Source organism: Schistocerca gregaria, chromosome 1 (genome assembly GCF_023897955.1).
Source record: "Schistocerca gregaria isolate iqSchGreg1 chromosome 1, iqSchGreg1.2, whole genome shotgun sequence".
NCBI lineage: Eukaryota > Metazoa > Arthropoda > Insecta > Orthoptera > Acrididae > Schistocerca > Schistocerca gregaria.
The window spans coordinates 1,031,219,915-1,031,241,315 of record NC_064920.1 but is presented as its reverse complement, the minus strand read 5'-3'; the positions used below and the strand labels follow the sequence as shown (position 1 = coordinate 1,031,241,315).

General features: G+C 41.2%; 1 protein-coding gene across 1 annotated transcript in view; it reads left to right on the top strand.

Moving 5' to 3' along the window:
- The first annotated feature begins 1,897 nt into the window (after positions 1-1,897).
- Positions 1,898-21,401, top strand: part of LOC126279111 (S-phase kinase-associated protein 2) — a 124,775-nt gene continuing 105,271 nt past the window's right edge. The window contains exons 1-3 of the mRNA XM_049979595.1: positions 1,898-2,053; positions 2,256-2,427; positions 7,303-7,492. Coding sequence (XP_049835552.1) covers positions 1,899-2,053; positions 2,256-2,427; positions 7,303-7,492 — 517 coding nt within the window. The 5' untranslated portion in view covers position 1,898. The remainder of the gene's footprint in view (positions 2,054-2,255; positions 2,428-7,302; positions 7,493-21,401) is intronic.

Here is a 21,401-nt window from a genome sequence, read left to right as displayed (position 1 = left end):
AAGTCTTTTGGGAATTCAACTCTCCCTTCCTCACCATCCCACATATGTATATTAACTGTTTTCTCAGATCGAGCATGAGGGGTGCAGAAGTGAAATAATTATTAAAATACAGCTTGTGATATTGTCCTGTGAGTTCTGAATGAAGGTATTTTACAAGTTGGGAATGTAAGCGGTTTTCTGTGTAGTGACCAATTTTACCAGCATAGAGCTGAAATTTGGAAACATAGCCAGTTTCATCTGCCAGTAACACATTTGGGTTTCTGTGGCATATACTGCTTGAGCCATGACCTACCTTTGAAATGAATCATCGATTCATCCACAGTAAGATGTTCTGCTGGCTTACAACATTCAAAGTAGTACTCGCTACAATAATCCAGCAGCATTGAACAGTTTATCACAGACTTTCTCCCCCCTTTTTTGGCTGCTGATCGTTGTCATTTACATGTATATGCCCTAACAACCACGATAATGTATGCTGAGGCATGAGAATTGAAATATAGGAATCACCAGAGAGCTGGGCCTGAGGACCAGGAATCCCCACATAAGGATATTTCTTGATACCCATTATTAAATTAATTGAAACAAACTTCTTCGTTTCGTCAATATCAGTTTATATGAAAACTGTGAAGCCTCCAAACTTTTAAGTTTCATACGAATTGGATTGAAGTACTAGATGGGCTACAAATCATTATCTAATGAACAGTCAAATATGTCAATGGGGTCTGCTTTGTCACAAAGGATATTTGAATCATAATTATGTGAAAATTTAATACTTTCTTCTGCAAGTACCTCTTGCTCCCATTCGATATGTTCCATTAGTTCAGTGTTGTCATTATGCACATCATCATCACTCTCAACACAAACAATTTCACTCAAATCCCCGTCAAGTTCAACTATGTTCTCTTCAGGTAGAATAAGTCGTGGCGTTTATTCATCAATTTCATCTGATTCACAGTTAATATCCAAAGCAGCTAACTCTGGATAACTTGTCATTACAGCAAGTATGTCCATCAACATATCTATGTTGAGGTCACAAGCTCTAAATCGTTGGTTTCCACTTGCTAGGGGTTTACTACCCATACTGACTCTCTATAAAGAAAAAAAAGTCTGCATCTAGATTTAACATTTGAAGGTTGCTATGTTCCGGTGGTTTCAGGATGAAACCACCAAGTAACAAAACTACTTATTACAATTAATTAATAAAAACTCTTCCAAAAATTATTAAGTAAAACATAAGAAAAAGCAAAGGCAAAGTCAAAGGTCCCGAGTTCGAGTCTCGGTCGGACACACAGTTTTAATCTGCCAGGAAGTTTCATATCAGCGCACACTCCGCTGCAGAGTGAAAATCTCATTCTGGATAAGAAAAAGCAAAAGTCTGCTGTAGAGATGTCACATTACTTAGTACATTACTAAGTCATGCTTCTACTCAGCGCAACACTACACTGGAAAGGCGGGCAACGTTCCGCAATCACTTTCCTGTTGCAAGTAGTTATCACTGACGTTAAGTGTCACCAGCAATCAGTGTGTGGGGTAGACTTCAAGATAAAACCAGTGGGCCGCATATAGAAGCAAAGTAAAAATGTGTGTTAAGGCTGAGATGAGAGGAGTTAAAACGATCCAATAGCACTTGTGCAACCTGTTTCGGTACTGTACGCTATCCTACAACGTATCTCACACCAAATATGTTACTCTGGCCCGAGTACTTGGTGACAGTTTATTGCAAGTTTCGTTACTGCATACTGTGCTTTCCTGTTTTTATTCTTCACTATCTGAAATGTTGTGGCCTATAGCTCGTATGGCACTACAATATTCATCCTGCCAATTGCCAAATCAATAATAAGTTGATTTTTATGCATTGGACAGGGCTGTAGAATATCTTCTTGCTTGGCTCACTTTGGATGCGATTATCGAAACATTTCGAATCGACTGTAGAGTGTACGTGGTGGGAGATTCCGCCAAAAATGAAACAGAACCGTAGGACAAGAGCTTCATGTAATGGGAATTTACATGAAAATCTTGTAGATATTACTAATGAGGCGCATATAGTGGAAAGGTGTGATGTCATTATTTCCTGATCTATCTTTGGAATGCATTAATATAATCACTTTCATTCATGTTATGTGAATAATCTTAAATTTCGTTTAGAAGTCTTGGCCTCAGTGATACCTGTTACACTGTGTTGTTATTAACTATGCTCGTACGTATGACTGAATTGAAAATTATTTTAACATAACAGGTAATTTCATTTTTTGTAGGGCTCGTGTGAAAAGGCGGAAAACCTGTACTGGTAGTGTTTCGCAAAACAGCTCGAGCAGTGTGAATGAAACATGGTCAGCTATTAATTCGATGGGACAGGACATTCTGGAAGAAATGGGAGTCGGTGAACTTACAGAAGACCCAAATAGTGACTCCACCCAAGCCCCTAAGGTGTGTACGAACTTCACAATCAGTAAAATTGAGTATTATAGACTTGGCCTTAGAACCTTGTATAACATGTTGATTGATCATACTTTCAGATCTTACTGTAGACTAAAGATTAGCTGTGTGGCTATGATGTATTGTTATAAGCGAGTAGTGGATTGCGTGGTTAATTTTGAAAGTTATAGATAGTCATTTTTCAGCTACAGTTCGAAGTTTTCGTTTGGTAAGTTCCCTCTAATAAATTGAGGGCGTTATGGCCGTGTACCAATGATCTCTCAGCGTTTTACGTGTGACAACGAATGTCGTTCGTATAGAAACATGTAGTGAAGTACTTGTGAGAAAAGTGTCAGCGTTGTTAAACCGTGTAACCTCCTGCTTGTTACCATTGATTTTCATGCATTTTAAAGTAAAATAGTGTATTTTACAGATTCTCCATCACTCTTAAAATGCATGCATATAGGTCGTAAATCGGTGGGGGCTACTGCGTATCATTTCAAATGTACAGTCGAGCTCACTGACCAACAGGTGGGATCTTATAATTCAGTTCTTAAGTTACCCTAAAATTATGTACATAAGTGATGTGTGTGCTGCGGGATATAAATGTTAGTTTTTCATCACTACTTTTGTGATGTTAAGTGTGACCCACTAAACAGAAGTAGTAGTTGTACTGTGTGGATTAAATGGGACTTTTTGATTGCTCCGTCATTCTATAAATTGAAGGTGGTTTGATGTCCGCCACTTTCTGCTCGTCATACTGTTTCCACCCTTCAAACACTGAGCACATATCACTTATTAAATGAGAAATGCCAGTTATGCAATGTATAATCCTACTAGTATGTTGACTGCCCATTGCATGTCTTATTTCGCAGCACAATGCCATCCTGATTACAACATTAAAGAGCTTGATTAGACTCAGATACACATTCATGCTGCATGTGCTGATGAATAGTTCAATAATTTAAGTATCCTGTTAGACTGCGATGCGAGTATTTGGATCGCCAGGTTTTTTTTATTGTATCCTGCTTATAATTTTACTTTTGAACCATTAAAATCAAGATGTATGTGCCGGAGCTGGTAAACTTTAATCATAGACAGCTTATTGCCGAGCTTTGCTAACCAGTTACATTAATGTTGCAATGTGTCTGCTTGTGACAGCAATGGCTCAGCAATAGCCACAGCTAGGTCATAATTTCAAGGAAGTGATTTAGAAATATTGAATCTGCCTGCTTTAATATAATCATCATAATGAAATGGGCGTGAAGTACAATCTGTAACACATTAATTCCAATTATGTAACATAGAAGCAAAGTTAATGTTTTCTGGGTCCTGTTCTCTCATTGTTTGCCTGCATGTATGTCACACCTGACAATACTTCAGACCAAAGCTGGCAACTGGTACTGCTAGTGTCATGTGAGTCTGATTTAATAAGCAGTGTAGTGAATAAGGCATTACACAATAGTGTGTGGTGGTAGTGTCCCAGCACCTTTTCCTGAAATCTTGGTTTGGTGAAACTAATAATGTAGCCGTAGGTCTAGGTTTCATTGTAAGGTGATGTTGCTAGAGATTTGGCAAAGCCAACAAAAGTGAATGTGAGATAAAGGGACATTCTGTAGTGGCTCGTTCCATTTTGAAATCAGTGTTTTATAATGTTGGCTTATCAATGTATAAACCCCTATTTTATTTTTTAAATAATCATTATAAACTGTTATTCAGGCAAAGATGTTGAAGTGTTATTTAAGCAGGGAAGGGCATTTAAAGAATAAGAATGTAATTTATGTTGTCTCGTGTTACAAATTTGGGACATATTATTCCTAATGTGCATTTTAGGTCGTGTCCTCACTGTTGAGAGTATGGATCTGGTTTTATCATACAAAATACATATTAGATTGGCAATCAGATGACAGATACGAATTTCTAAAAGTATTTATACTGTGTGAAATATTGTAATAGATTATACATCACTCACGTTACTTGCTACTTATTGTTGGAAAAGCTTTTCCTGCAAGTAGAGAAATGAAACTGACATGTGCCAAATAAGGTAAATTTAACATTTCACTTTTCAAACACTATGAATAATTACAAGAACTTGACACCTTGGATAATGAACTGTAAATTCAATTAAGACAGAACTGAGAAATCCTCTTGTATTAACAAGTGGATTAATTTTCTTTATAATTTCATCACATTTACAGGCTATTTCCAATAGTGACCAGCACACTCCATTGTACTGATTAAGTACAAATTTCCAAAGACTGCACATACTTCTCCAGCATCGAATTTACTGTCATATCCTACTTTGTGCAAGTCTCCAATTTTCCCCACTTTCTATAGTTTCTTCAGTATGATCTGCTGCAGCAAAATTCTTTGGAGACAGCAGATATGTTTGTAGTACAGTGAATGCTTTTTATGTTTGGTACTGATGGTGCTGAAGAAAATATTTGAGCCAGATTAAGTTTCACATTGATTCCTTGAATTTCATCATGACACATGAAAAGCCTGCATAGTTGTGGTACCTGCAGCTACATGAGTGAAAGTTGATGCATTACCTACTGTGAATTTTCACCTTTTTACTGCGTTCCACACAAGCTGTTATGCAACTGCACCAATTCCATCTAAGGCTTTTTTACCATGGGATGTAGTAATTGTTCCAATAGATTTCCGCGTTATGAAATGATTGAAATTGAGGTACAGCAGCAATAATCTGTTTGTTTTTAAATTGACAGGTCCCTCTGACCAGATTGAAACTACCTTCATAGTTTCAGGTATAGTTGGCAATACCTTGCTAATGTAAGCAATTGTAGCACTCGAGCCATGGTTTTATCCAGAGCACTAAGTGACTTTTAGGTTGACAAACTTGCTTCACTAGGTTGCTATCTTGCATATTATGTTGTCTCTCTCTCTCTCTCTCTCTCTCTCTCCCTACTTTAGCTCTTCTTCCTTCTAACAGACCTTGCTTATGTTGACTCAACTGTACACGCTTTTGTTTCTGCTTCTACTGAACTTTTCAAGCTTCTTCCTGATGCTTCTTCTTAAATTCCATATTTTCCTTCACTCTGTAACCTTTCCCCCCTCCTCCTGTCTCTGTTGCTACTAAGGGCACCCTCTTCTTTTGATCTTAAAATAATGCAACTGTGACTCGGATTACGTAACTCACATTACACATTTTTCTGTTTTTACAGTATTGGTTGAAATTTGGAAATTTGTAGTGGTAGTAGTTACTCATTCACATTAAGAAGAAAATTACTGGACAAGATAACTTTCTCTAATCTCTCTTGGTCTAAAAACTTAATTACATGAAAGTTCACGCTGTTGTATTGTTTGCTCCAACCTATAATTTACCTACTTCAGTTTATACTCTTCATCCAATAGATTAGGGTATGTAACAGTAATATAAATGATATGCTAATTCTTACCTGCCAATTAATTGAAATGAGTCCAAAATCTCCAATTACTCACACTCTCTTCACATGAAAAGCATAAGACATTGTAAAAAGGCTACAAATTATGGAGGGAAAGCAATAATGAGTGACAAACCATTGTTAGCATACAGTAAAAAGACCAGCCTCTTCAAGAAATATATAAATAAGTACCAAATTTTAAACTTTTAAATATCGTGTGTCCTCCTTTATGTGGAATATCCCTAAAAGTTCTGGCAATACTGATCAGCAATCCAGCTTGCTCTTTGTTTGTTAAAAATGTAATGCAGTTTTCATTCTGAAAACTGAAGCTGCAATGTAATTTCAGAATCTGTATTACACAATAAGAAAACCTGAATATTTTGATACAAATTATGTACATACATTACAAATCGCCAAAGAAAAATGTGTGGGAAATGGGCACTATGTAAATTCTGTTGACCTCATGATCAATGTTTCTTAGCCATGTTTCTAGCCCAATCAAGCCCAGCTCCATTCCACAACATGGTTAAAGGATCCCTTTTGAGGTTCAAGTAAACAAAGGTTTCAGAGTATGCAACATCTACAATGTGTATGCATAATTTCCATATCCTTGATGATCTGAAGTTACCTAAAGTTCCTTCTCATTCCAGGGACCTCTGTGTGGTGTCACAGAGTTAATGTTTGAGTAGCAAATAGGAGAGGGACCTGGTTTGAGCAATCTGTTGGCTTGTGTGATATTGTGTTGTTTGCTTACAGTTGGTGCTATCAGTATCCTCTTTGGCTGCATGCACAAGACTGGTGTGTTGGGCTGTTATTCATTTTGCCATGAAGTGTGTAGTTTGTTTTTAACATACAAGGGGGGTCTTTTTGGGCTGTGGGTAGAAATAAATGAATCTGTGTGGTAAAGTGTGGAGGAGGGAGGGAGGGGGGAAGTGAGCAAGTGATTGCTGTAATTCAGTTAAGATTATTTTAACCATTAAAGTATTGGTACCTCTGTGGAGGATGTCAGTTTATGGTTGACACACATTTTATTGAAGCCTTCGGGTATTAAAAACTTGAAAATATCTGGTCAGTGTTAAATGAGGTTTTCAGTGGGGACATAAATATAAGTGTATCATATGTGATGAACATTTTTAAATATTATTGTCACACATTTTTGGCTTTTAAAACTTAACGAAACAGCAGCCTTCCACCCTGTGTAGACCTCGAGTTATGCTAAAGACAAGCATCGCCCAACATTTGTTTTAAAAAAAAGTATCTTGTTGTTAAACACTTGTTCTTTCCAACTTGGTGTTCTAACATTACACCCTGGACTACAGCACAGATAATCACAACAGAACCAACATTATCACTTGCCGAAGCAGATTGGCAGTATCTCAGCATTCTCTACACCTTTTTCCAAAACTTATTTTCTTATTGCGATCTTTAATTGGCATGTGCATGTGTCTTATCTAACATAGCTGAATCATTGTTCTGTTGGTAGTCTAATAAGAGAAGTACTGATAATGCAGTGAGTGGTGGACAAAGCACAGTACAAGAAAAAAATTCTGACATTCCTGCACATAGCAAAAAAGTGTGCACCATGGACGAAGTTAAAGCTGATGATGATGGCGCCATTTCCAGTGACTTCTTTCTCTATCGAAGAGCTCGGTCTTCTGCCATTCAAGGTGAAGGTAAGGTCCTCAAAAGTTTTAGTAGAATTAGAAAAAGCTGATTCACAAATTGTCACAATTAATGTATAGTTTATATAAATAGAAACAATGTTACATTTTGTTTTGCATCTTTGCTAGTTAAGTTTCTTCTATGTATTTGCATTATTAAATGAAGCTTTAGGTATTTGTTTGTGGGAGGAGGCACAGGGCAGACTTGTCATGGGCCAAAATATTTGAACGCAAACACATTTCCGTATTGAGTTATGCTCTTTCACACATAGTAAATAGAGCAAAATGTGATGTCTGACAGATAAGGTACACTTGATGAGGGGAGGTTTATTACTTAGTCAGCCAAAGCAACTATAGTCATATGTATTAACATTGTAGTGATTAACTGCATAACTGACAGTGTCAGGGTTTGAAGGGCACCTAGAAAGCAGTGGCGCTCACATATGGGAGGTGCTTTGATAAATCTGGTAAAAATGCAAGAAAAATGTTTGTCATGAACTCACTTTCTTGACATAGTCTCCTTTGAGTGACATACACTTGTTCCAGTTATTCTAATGCCCACTGGAAAAATAGGTTCTGTCAAGCTGTGCAAAATACTCATGACTGCAATTATCATTCCCTCATTTGTTGAAAATTTCTTCCCAGCAAGAGAGTTTAAAGTTAGGGAACAGGAAGGAGTCACTTGGGCACTAAGTCTGGTGAATAGGGTAGATAAGGAACCAATTCAAAGCCTAACTCGAGCACTTTCATCATTAGCTCTGTGTGGGATTGTGCATTACCCTGGTGAAATGGCACCTTTCTCCACACCAACCTTTCTTTTTTGGGCCAGAAAAAGTTTCAGATGACCCAATGATGATGCATGAAAAGGCCCAGTTATGATTCTGCTTTTTTCTGAGTAATTTGTGAGGATTATTCCATGGGAATCTCTCAAAAAACTGTAACCATCATATTGGCAGTTGACAAAATTGTCTTTGCCTTCTTCAGTGAACTTCCACTTGTCTTTGACCATTGTTGCGTGTAGTAGTGGATCCAGATTTCATCAAAATCACAAATTGGCAGAAACATGTTCCTGCATTGCAATTAAACATTGCCTGGCGTGTTGAGATGCTATGCCAGATGTGCCTCTAGTCGACTGAGAAATTGTGGCAGCCACCTCTCCCACAGCTTCTTCAGTCAATTCTCCATGCAGAATATTATGTGCTTACTCATTTGAGGTGCCTATAGTCTCGGCAATAAGTATTTGGCAGTCTTGCATTACCGTAGCGTGGATTTTAATGGTTCCCTTTGTGTGACCTTAGTTGGACAATTGGAATGCACTTTGTCTTAGGTATTCATCCAACCATGTTTAGATTCATTTATCCAAAGTAAATGGTCTTAAATGGTGTTCTCCCTGTGAACTTCATACAGTTCTGTTTTGATTTGTGCAGCAGACCAATACTTCAAATAAAAATTTTAATAACACAAAAGTAGGTTTTCTCCATTTTCTATCAGTCAACACACCAAACAATTCAGATGGCTATCAATAATAAACTGTGTGTATTACAGTGTTGAAATTCTTTGTATGATCCTTGGAATAATCAAGCTTGCATACCATGAAGGTGCTACAATAACACTCCATTATTTCATGGAAATTTTTCAGATTTATCAAATCACTCTTGTACTAGGTACAGGAAACTGGTTAGAACCTGAAATAGATAGGTGGTATTTTTGGGGAAGTTTACACATACATTGAATACACTATTATGTGATCAAAAGTATCCAGACATCCCCAAAAATACATTTTTCATATTGGGTGCTTTTTGCTGCCATCTACTGCCAGGTACTCCATATCAGTGACCTCAGTAGTCATCAGACATTGTGAGAGCATAATGGGGTGCTCTGTGGAACTCACGGGCTTCGAACATGATCAGGTGATTGGGTGTCATATGTCTGTACATGAGATTTCAACTCTGTTAAACATCCCTAGATCAAATGTTTTCAATGTGGTAGTGAAGTCCAAATGCGAAGGACACATACAGCACAAAAGCGTACAGGCTGACCTCATCCGACACTGCCAGCAGTTGAAGAGGTTTGTAATGTGTTATAGGCAGACATCTATCCAGACTGTCGCACAGGAATTCCAAACTGCATCAGGATCCACTGCAAATACTATGACAGTTATGCGGGAGGTGAGAAAACATGGATTTCACGGACGAGCGACTGCTCATAAGCCACACATCACACTGGTAAATGCCAAATGATGTCTCGCTTTGTGTAAAGAGTGTAAACATTGGATGACTGAACAGTGGAAAAACATTGTGTGGATTGACGAATCATGGTACACAATGTGGCGATCTGATGGCAGGGTGTGGGTACGGCAAATGCCTGATGAACGCCATCTGCCAGCTTGTGTAGTGCCAGCAGTAAAATTCAGCAGTGGTGGTGTTCTGGTATATTCGTGTTTTTCATGGAGGGGGCTTGCACCCCTTTGTTTTGCTTGGCACTATCACAGCAGAGGCCTACATCGATGTTTCAAGCACCTTCTTGCTTCCCACTGTTAAAGAGCAATTCGGGAGTGGCGATTGCATCTTTCAACTTGATCGAGCACCTGTTCATAATACACATCTTGTGGCGGAGTGGTTACATGACAATAACATCCCTGTAATGGACTGGCCTGCACAGTCCTGACCTGAATCCCATAGACCACCTTTGGGATGTTTTGGAATGATGCATTTGTGCCAGGCCTCACTGACGATCATCAGTATCTCTTCTCAGTGCAGAACATCATGAAGAATGGGCTGCCAGTCCACAAGAAACCTTCCAGCACCTGATTGAATGTATGTCTGCGAGAGTGGTAGCTGTCATCAAGGCTATGGTTGGGGCGAACACTATATTGAATTCCAGCATTACCAATGGAGGGAGCCACAAACTTGTAAGTCATTTTCAGCCAGGTGTCCAGATACTTTTGATCATGGTGTAGGCTAATGGTAAATGGAGGTGGTGTTTGTCACAGTAAATAGTCAACACTACTGAGATGGAAACTGCATCTGAGACTGTTTGGGCAATACTCAGTATCAAGGATCCTTCTGTCAACCACAAGGCTCACCCCCAATATTTCTCAAAATATGAGATGGCGTAAGTTGATTAGTACAAAAGTTTCCCAATCATACTGTCACAGGAGAAGACTTCAATCATCCAATAATCAATTAGGGGAAATTGGTTTTGTAAATTCTGGGCATTATAAAACGTTACTAAATGCCTTCTCTGAAAACTACCTATGGTAGATGTTTCAAACTCCATCTCAAGATGGAAACATGATGAATCTAATAACAAATTGACCTGACCTCTTAGAGGATTTCAGCATTGAAACTGGTAACCATGTCTGAGACAGCTGTAGCAACAGAGATTAACCAAAATACAAAGGGCAAATGAAACAAGTTGAATTTGTGTGTTCAACAAACTAGATAAAGATGCAGTAGTGTCCTATCTTGGTAAGGAACTTGTATCTGTGCCTTGTAAAAAAGTTCATGATTGGAGGGCCACTCAGTGGTATAGTCACTCCAAAGAAACTTCTAAAGAAACAGACAACTGCTTAATAGTTGTAAAACAAAGTGTAGGACTACAGGGAGAAGCTGTTTGAAATGTATTTGGCTGTCAAGAGGACAATGTATGAAGCCATCAACAACTGTCGGAGTAAAAAGTTACTGGAAGGTCTCTCATAAAACCCAAAGAAATTCTGGTCATACTTAATGTCCGTCAGTGGTATCAGGGTTGCTGTCTAGAAACTCACAAATGAGACAGGCTACAATTAAGGGTAGTGAAGCAAAATGACAAATGCCGAATGCCATTTCAAATGTTCCATTACAAAGTAAAATCCAGGGATACTGCCCCATTTCAATTCTTGCACCACTGCAAGAATGAGCAACACAGATGTTTTCAGGGATTTTAAGAAGCTGCTGACATCGCTAAAATTAAACAAAGCCCCAGGGTCTGCCAGAATCCCTATCAGATTCTATATTGCATGTGAGTTTGCCCCCACCCCTTCTGTCTTTCAACCATGCTTAATAGTTGCGAGAAAGTACAGATCACATCCTTCAAGAAGAAGAATAGCAGAGTGATTTAAAATATATGTTCAGCTCAGACATAGTGAGGTATCTCGAACAGAATGACCTTCACCATGTTAACCAGCATGGTTTCCAAACACATTGATCATGTAAAGCCACAACTCACACTTTTGGTATGTGACATACTGAAAGCCATGGCCCAAGGTGCAGTATTAATAGATTTCCAAAAATCATTTTAATAAGCACTGCATCCATGTTTGTCAAAAGTATGATCATATGTAGTATCAGGTAAAGTTTCTGCCTGGGCTGAGGATATTTTGGTAGGGAGGATGCAGCAAGTTATCTTGTGAATGGAGAGTCATCAGCATATTCAGATACTTCTGTTTGTTGTCTTAACCTTGCAGTCAGTAACCTCTGACTTTTCACTGAAGATGTAGTAAACTGTCTTGAAGTACTGTCCGGAGAAAAGTTAACAAATGGAGAGGTTGGCAGTAGACTGTGCTAACTGTATACCTGGTTCAAAATAAGTGTTTAACTGTGAAGCACAGTTGAGTGAGCAAGGGGGTGTTCTTGGTTCACCTGTATATGGATACACTGTATGGCTGGAACTGAGTTTGCTTCACAGGATCATGATATCCTTGTAGTTCAACAGACACATGAATCACATTCAGTTGTCCTATTCTGTATGTATGGGATGTTAAAATGGATCTGAATTGTTCAAGTAAATACAGTAATTAACACTTTAAATTAATATAATCTGCTAGAGTACTTGTCAAGCACTGTAATATGCATGTTGTGCCTCATACTTGTGGAGAAGAGTATTCCTTAACGAGATATTTGCACAAATGCAGTAGACACAATTTGGTCAAAATATGAAACACAATCATAAAAATAAAGATGAATTGAAGCAAGAGGTAAACACCACTTTCGTCCGTGACACCGTAGTTATGAGCTCTGGTCTGTAGACGAGCCACTGGAATTGCCCAAGTATGTATTACTTTCTACAATCACTTTACTTTTAATGCTTCCTTAACAAGTTACTCCACTTCTGGTGTTCGTGCTTTTGCTTCCTCTGACAGTGTTCTGATTTCTGCCACAGTGAAGCTTTTGTTACTTGTTGCCACATATGTTAATCTGTGCCCAAATTAGTTTGGTGGCACTGAAGTGGCAGTGGAATGGTGGAAGCCTAAGAATCTTGTGGCCATTTCTTTAGCTACCTCGCTCACAACATATAGTTGAAACTGTGGCTTCTTTTTTCACAATTTTTGTAGGCCCTGCCTTAATAAATCTTCCTGAATTTTCTTGTTGTGGGCTTCAGCCATTCAACAATGTCTCCTTTTTATTTTTACCATCATTGGTGCTTTATCTTCAGTAATTGAATGGTGTGGGACATTATCCATTACAGTTCAGAAAGCCGATTTGTTTTCCAATAGTTGCCTGTTGAGCCACTTCAGAAAAAAATTGTGGATCATCACCCTGTGGTTTGTTTTCCTCAATTTGAAACCAGGACACAGATACGAATGAAACCAGATGTGGTTCATCCATGCAAGACAACTCGTTCCCTTTCCCACAGGAAAAAGAGAACTTCCACATACGTCATCTTCTGTCCATTCTTTTCTAATGGAATGGCTGGCATTTATACAGATTTTGTCGAGCCATGCAGTGTCTTCAAATGGCACATGAACGATATTTCTTAAAAATGAACACCACCACGTTAAGATATTGCCTCTTTCTGTTATAGTTTTCTGTCCATTAAGTTATTTACACCAAAAACTGAGGTTGTGGCAACTATTAACAATTATGTCTTACTGCCACTGAATAACTCTCAGAAAGAGTAACATGCAGCTTTTTTGTAGTTGGATGTTCTTTTCTCTTGTAATATCCATATATGTGTGCTGACAAACATGTTGTCGAAGAGATTCAGGTTTGTTATTCGTGGTTCTGTCCTCTTTTCACCGGGTTTCCACTTTTTCGATGAACCATGCTCTTCTCCTTCTGCATACTATTTCTCCTTACAAATTCTGACTACAATATTCTTGTGTATCTTCAAACTGTCTACAGTTAGAGTATCTTCATTAGAGGCAATAGAGTTGCACCATTCTCTCTACTTCCTTGAAATATTCGCACACCAAGCACACACTCATGTCTGACCACACAAAACATGAGCAGATTGCTGAACTTTCTATTTAGCAGCTGCTTCCCCCCCCCCCCCCCCCCCCCCCCCCACACACACACATTTCCACCATAAGCTTCAAACATTCTGTAGTGCAAAATAAACTCGCCACACAGAGAAACAAAGCACACAACGAAATGGACAACTGTTTAAGAGTGTCGTCTGCAGCTGGTTACAGTAGCCATTGTCAGCAATAAGATTTAACAGTGAATGGAACAAGTATGACCAAGTGTGTTCTGTGATTGATGCGATGGTAGCAGCCCTGTAAACAGCTAGATGTCACATCATTCTGACCAGGGTATAAGTTTAGTAAGCATTAGTTTTAACACACAAATTATTTCTAAATGTACTACATTCTGGTAAGAAATAGGTCCCTATATACTGCCAGAAAATAGTCTAATACATAAATTACTTTTGTTTCATTTGATTTTTGTTCTTATTTTTCAATTTAATTAAATGTATAACATGCAATAGCTAAAAATATGGCCTTACAGTTAGCAATTACTTCCACTGACCCCCTTCAGATATTGCTAAAATATTGAAATGGTGTACGGATTGGTAACTTTAAATGTTCAAAACTTGAAACTGTACGCTTCACGAAACAAAACAAAAAAGTATCCTATTATCAAAGTAGCAAACGGCCTTGCTGCAGTGGTAACACCAGTTCGGTCAGGTCACCGAAGTTGAGCACTGTTGGGCTGGATAGCACTTGGATGTGACTGTCTGGGTGTGCAGAGTGTTGTAGCAGCTGTGGTGCACTCAGCCCTTGTGAGGCCATCTGATGAACTACATCTTTGAGAAGTAGCAGCTCCAGTTACGAAAACTGACAACAGCCAGTAGACTGGTTTGCTGACCACGTGCCTCCTATAAATCTGCATGCAATGATGGCTATGGGCTGAGGATGACAGTGGTTGATCAGTATCGCAGGCCTTCTGAGGCCTGTTCATATGGAGTTTTGATGACTGCAGCAACAGTAAGGTACAACTGGAATCAGTCAGCTGATACAATTGCCAGTGTGTAATATTTTGTAGGGGTACACATAGGCCCAGTCGTATGAAAAAGCAGGTGGCAGACTTCAGTTTGATAGATTACAAGGGAAATGCAATTAGTCTACAAAGTAAATTAACAAATCACACATGCAATCTGTTCTAGAATATCATTGTGTGACCTGTATCAAATAGGACTAACAGGGTATATTCAATGTATACAGAGAATGACAATGAGAATGTTCAGATTTGACCCATGGGTGTCCAGAGATGTTGAGGAGACTGAACTGGCAAACTCTAGTAGATGCAAACTATTCTGAGAAAGACTACTTACAAAGTTTCAAGAATTGCCTTTAAATGACAACCATAGGAATATACTGTGTTTCTCTTGTAGGGATCATTAGGACAAGATTAGATTAACAGTGAGGTGGTGCAGTAGTTAGCTCTGAACTCACTTTGGACTGCAGTGGTTCAAATCTCCATCCATCCAGATTTAGATTTTCCATGGTGTCCCTAAATCATGCCATAAAAATGATTGTTCCTTTGAAATGATACACTTTCCTTCCCCATTCTTGAAATATTCTGAACTTATGCTCTCTCAGATGACCTCAATGTTGATGGGATGTTACACCCTAATCGGCAGCAAGTTGTTTAGGAATGTTCCTTCAATGGGGCCTGTAAGAAGGTTAGTACAAAAGGAACCATCCTGATATCCATAGCATATCTCTGCTTGATCTGTAGATGTGGCTCTCAAATGTGAAGTTGTTAGAGTATGAGATGGCTGAGCAATAAGATATTGTAGACCCACTTCTGGGTGGGTATTGACTGAGTCAGTATTTTAAGGTTGAAAGGCCATGTGTATGTGGGACATTAGTTTGGGTTGCATCAGCAGTGACAGTGATGGACCACAGATGTGTAGGGAGTAGGAATGGGCTTGACATTCCAGTAAGTGTTTGGTGTCTTAGGTAGGATCGATGGTGGTAAGCTACCAGGACTGAGAGCAAAACGGCGCAAAATCTTTATGAATAATGAGTACAGCACAAATTTTCATTATTCATAAATAATAAATAAAAATAAGAACATTCACTTAAACTGTTTTTCATTTTAATTAACATCCAGCATCATATATATGTATAGTGTTGGCTAGCGAGTGTATGAACTAAAAGTTGCCGCTTCAATATGTCAACCAAGTCATGAGAATCTCTGCAATGAGCCATTATTTTGGTCAGTATGTTTTAGGACAAGTTATGCCACACATCTGAATACCACTGATAAATTTAACATCCTCTCTGGAGTTCCGTGGTGTAAAACAGCAGAGTCAGATTTTTGTGTGATTGCATATCAGACCCTGGGAGTATAGGTGTGACTATGCTGGGGGTGGAGGGGTGACTACAATCCAGGGTGGCAGACGGTAGAGGTTTGAGGTGCATAGGAAGCTGGTGAAGGCTCAGACACACTCATCTGTTGGGCATGTGGAGAGCCAAATGACCAGTGAGGTGGCAACCAGCCAGCTGACTGCACATGTGCATCAAACTTTGATGTCTGTGCTCAGTGTGTTACAGGTGACCCTGTTGTGTTAGTGGCACACAGACAGTTGGGAATCTTGCTGTGGTAGCCAGTTCTGCAATGAATGAAGTGACTGCAATGACAAAGACAACTGCCATGTATGGGATATATCGTTGACCCCTGGAAGGGAGTGCAGTTTGATGATGGACTGAGCCTGGAATGGCCTGCTGCACTGTGGTTTTATGTCGGGAAGATGGACTTAGTGCTGGAAGCTGGTACAGCAGTGGAGACTGGAATTTGCGACTTCTGCTGGTGACTCTGTGTGGTCTCGTTATCTGATAGTCCCCACATCCTGTATAAATTCTGGGCTGTGAATGAAATTACTAACAAGATAACTATCTATACAAGTTAGCAACATGTGAGCTTTGCCAATGTGCTGCTTCTTGTCATGTTCTCAGCAGCACTCATGAAACCCAGTGGGAAAGAAATCCCTTGCCTGTACTGTGAAAAATGTACATTACTGCTGAACTGGCTGGTTGTGCCAAGTGAACCTGGCCCACCTTGCAAAATTTAAACAGCTCTGTTCCTATAAGTGAAAAGACAATACCATGTGCTTGCTAGCCACCAGGGACTGCTGCAATACTCAACCACACATTCCCACAAATTTGCAGACTGCTTCAAACTGCATATATAAATCATAGATGTTTGAGACCTGAAAACGACTGTGACTATATAGTTTCATTTGACTTGTCAGTTGATTGCCAGTGTCTTGTCCTTGCCATTTACAACTGTATCTGTAGCTAGGGTGGGTTTCCATCTGAGGCAAGATGTGATCTCCCTGGCATCGAAACCAGGTAAACACTCACTTGATATGGACAGCAATTGCCAAATTAGTGTGGTATCTTGAGTCTCAGGATCTTTTGGTTCTGTTCCAGGGTGGTTTTCACCAAGGCTGTTCTACTGCTGACAGTTTGGTCTGCCTATAGTCCATTATCTGGTCAGCTTTCGCCTGGTATCAACACCATATCACTGTCTTATCGATTGGCTGTCAATGGTCTAGCTGCTGCTGTGGTTTCTGTATTATCGCTCTCCCTGTCTGCTGATGTTCCTTGCCTTTACTATTGCTTCTCCACTGAGAGGTTACCGAACATGGACTGCATGGTGCCATATGATGCCATTGTGGATGCTGGACCCAATCTACCATTGGGGAGTCCAACTTGTGACAGGTGCCTTTCAGGCCAGTCCTATGAACAGCCTATTTGCAGAAACTGGGATTCTTTAATTACAGGTCAGGTGCCAGCAAATGCTGCTAAACTATGCAGTACACATTTATTGCTCCCCTAAGCAGCTGAACTAGTGTCCCCCTTTTCCTAGCAGGGAGATCCACTTGCCACAACAGTGGCCCATAACTGGGGTCACAGTTTGTGCTGTGTCTCTGCTCTGAACTGCAACTTTCCTCATTGTTAACCTTGTCATGGAGTGATTGCTGATGCCCAATGGTGTGTGCCACAGGTAGGCTACCAGGATGCCGACATTGGAGATAGATCTGAATCTTCAGTCGACTCTTTAGTCTGTTGTTGGAGGCTTGGAACAGACTGGTGTGCCCTTGTTTTCCGAACAAAATAAAAGCAATGAAGGGGAACATGACGATGTGGCAGGCTTCCTTTTGTGCTTTTCACAGGGAATCTAGTATCCTGTGTCACTTTTATATTAGCTGCACATAGCTGGCGACATCCTGTAGCAGTTGACGTGATGTCTATCTGTTGGTGGTCTATATCTTGCTCAACTGCTCCAGTTTGATCACCTTGTGGCAACATGTTTATCATGCTGCATCTGATGTTACCAGGTGACTCCAAAGCAGCTGACCTGGTTTTACATTTTACTTGCGAAGGTGGTTTCCAGGCATCCCGGTGAGGTAGGACACACAGACCTCGTCAGCCACTTGATGGCTTGAAGAAATGCCTCTTTGCCTGATCTAATCTAAGATGCCCATTGCTATCAATGCTTGATGGTTCAGACTGGCTCCTGCCTTTCCCATCATTTTAGTTATTTTTTTTTTACACCTGGCTTTTGTTTACTGTATCATTGTCATTCTCTTTCCTGAGGTTTTATCAACTCGTCCATGTTGTTAGTTTTCTTGTGGTAATGGAGAGTGAGGAAACATTGGTTGGATGCAGAGGGTGTGTCTCCCAGTGCACGACATGTCCCAGTGACATCCAGCAGCTTTCTGGTTGGAGCAACTCGCCCACCTTCACCCTGTTGTCCTCAGCTGTTTCCTCCTCTGGAAACAGTGGATTGAAGCTTCCTGCATGTATTTTACACCTTGTCAGGAGGAATTCTGCAATGAACCTTTCACTGAATGAGAGCTGCCCCTGTGTCGTTCGTCTCCTGCACCACACCCCATCCCCACGTCCTTCGCGCTGGGGGACTTTACTCCTCCTTGGCGACCTTTCCGGACCACGATTTTCTCAGTTGTGACAGTCAGGTTGAATACCTCACGGCTGTTATCATCAATGCTGCCAAATGTTCCATTCCTCGTACCACCTCTTCTTCAAGTCGCGTTTCCGTCCCCTGGTGGAATGAGGCTTGTAGAGACACTATCCATGCTCGACGACGTGCTTTACGCACCTTTCGTCACCATCCTACGTTGGCGTATTGTATTGGATACAAACGAGTCAGAGTGCAATGCCTTAGTCATCAAAGACAGCAAAAAAGCTTGTTAAGCCTCTTTCACCAGCTCCTTTAACAGTTTTACTCCCTCTTGTCGTCTGTGGTGGCCTGCACCGGCTGTCGGGCATTAAGGCCCACTCCTCTGTACCTGGCCTGACTTCAGGTAATGAGGTACTTGTTGATCCTGTGAATGTCTCCAACGCCTTCGGCCGCTTTTTCGCGGAGGTTTAAAGCTACACCCATTACCACCCTGCCTTCCTTCCCAGGAAATAGGCAGAAGAGGCTTGGCGGCCTTCCTTCCACTCACTGAATCTGGAAAATTATAATGCCCTCTTTACTATGCAGGAACTCGAACATGCACTTGCACTGTCCCGGTCCTCTGCTCCTTGGCCAGATGCCATTCACATTCAGATGCTGACACACCTTTCTCCGGCAGGCAAAAACTTTGTTCTTCGTACCTACAATCGCGTCTGGACCGAAGGTAAAGTCCCCATGTGGTGGCATGACATTGTCATTGTTCCTATACCCAAACCTGGGAAGGATAGACACCTTCCTTCTAGTTACAGCCCCATTTCTCTTAGAAGCTGTGTCTGTGAGGTGATGGAGTCCATGGTTAACGCTCGGTTAGTTTGGATTCTTGAATCTCGACAGCTACTTACCAATGTTCAATGCGGCTTTAGTCGCCACCGCTCTGCTGTTGACCACCTTGTGACCTTGTCTACATTCATCATGACCAACTTTTTGCGAAAGTGCCAAACGTTAGCCTTGTTCTCAGATTTGGAGAAGGCTTATGATACCTGTTGGAGAGGAGGTATCCTCTGCACTATGCACAGGTGGGGTCTACGCAGTCGCCTGCCCCGTTTTATTGATTCCTTTTTAACAGATCGAAAGTTTAGGGTATGTGTCGGTTCCGTATTGTCAGACGTCTTCCTCCAGGAGAACGGAGTGCCTCCAGGAGAACGGAGTGCGTCTTGAGCGTAGCTCTTTTTGCCGTAGCGATAAATCCAATTATGGATTGCATTCCACCTAATGTTTCGGGCTCTCTTTTTGTAGATGACTTCGCAATCTACTGCAGTGCCCAGAGGACATGCCTCCTGGAGCGCTACCTTCAGTGTTGTCTTGACAGCCTATACTCATGCAGTGTGGCTAATGGCTTCTGGTTCTCTGAAGAGAAGACGGTGTGCATCAACTTTTGGCGATATAAAGCGTTCCTTCTGCCATCCTTACATCTCGGTCCCGTTGTTCTCCCATTTGTGGAAACAGTTTCTAGGGCTCACACTGGACAGGAAACTTTGTTGGTCTCCGCACATCTCTTATTTGGCTGCCCGTTGTACGCGTTCCCTTAATGTCCTCAGAGTTCTTAGTGGTTCATCTTGGGGAGCGGATCGCACTGTCCTGCTTCGCCTGTATCTGTCCATAGTCCGATCAAAGCTGGATTATGGGAGCCTTGTCTACTCGGCCATCCCTCTTACGCCGTCTCAACTCCATCCACCATCAGGGGTTACGTCTTGCATTCTACACTAGTCCCGTCAAGAGTCTTTATGCTGAAGCTGCCGAATTACCATTGACCTACCGGTGCGGCGTACTGCTTTGTCAGTATGCCTGCCAGCTGTTTTCAATGCCCAACCACCCCTCTTATCAGTCCTCCTTCACCGATTCTCTCGACCATCAGTATGGGTTGTACGTGTCTGCCCTGCTGGCCCCTGGAGTCCGCTTTTGTCGCCTACTTCGACAATTGGATTTTGCCCTCCCTACACCACTTTGGCTCCAGGGTCCGGTTCATATTCATCTCGACCTCAGCCCGCTCCCGAAGGAGGGTACTCCGGCTGCGGTGTATTGCTCATGGTTTGTCGAACTTCGTGCGCGACTTGACAGTCACACCTTTATTTACACTGATGGCTCCAAAACTGATGATGGTGTCAGCTGTGCCTTTGTCGTCGGGGCCGTCACCTTTAAATACCAGCTCCTCAACCAGTGTTCCAGCTTTACGGCCGAGCTTTTTGCTCTCCATCAGGCTGTTCAGTATGCCCGCCACCGCCATTCGTCGTATGTACTCTGCTCTGATTCACTCAGTGCTCTTCAGAGCCTTGGAGCTCCATATCCAGACCATCCCTTGGTGCAACGGATCCTGCAGTCCCTCCATTCTTACGTTGCTTATGGCTCTCCTGTCAGCTTTCTGTGGGTTCCCGGCCATGTAGGTTTGTCTGGGAATGAGGCTGCTGATGCAGCAGCCAAGGCTGCAGTCCTCCTGCCTCAGCCAGCCTCCCATTGTGTCCCGTCATCTGACATTAGTGGGGTTGTTTGTAAGAGGCTTGTCATTGTGGTGGGATACTTCATCACTTCAAGGAAACAAGCCCTGGGCCGTAAAACCGTTCCCAACTGCTTGGACAACCTCCTCCCGACCATCTCGGTGAGAAGAGGTACTTCTGACCAGGTTGCGGACTGGGCATTGCCGGTTTAGCCACCGCTACCTGCTCTCTGGTGACCCAGCCCCGCAGTGCCCTTGTGGTCATGCACTGACAGTGCGCCATGTTTTATTGTTG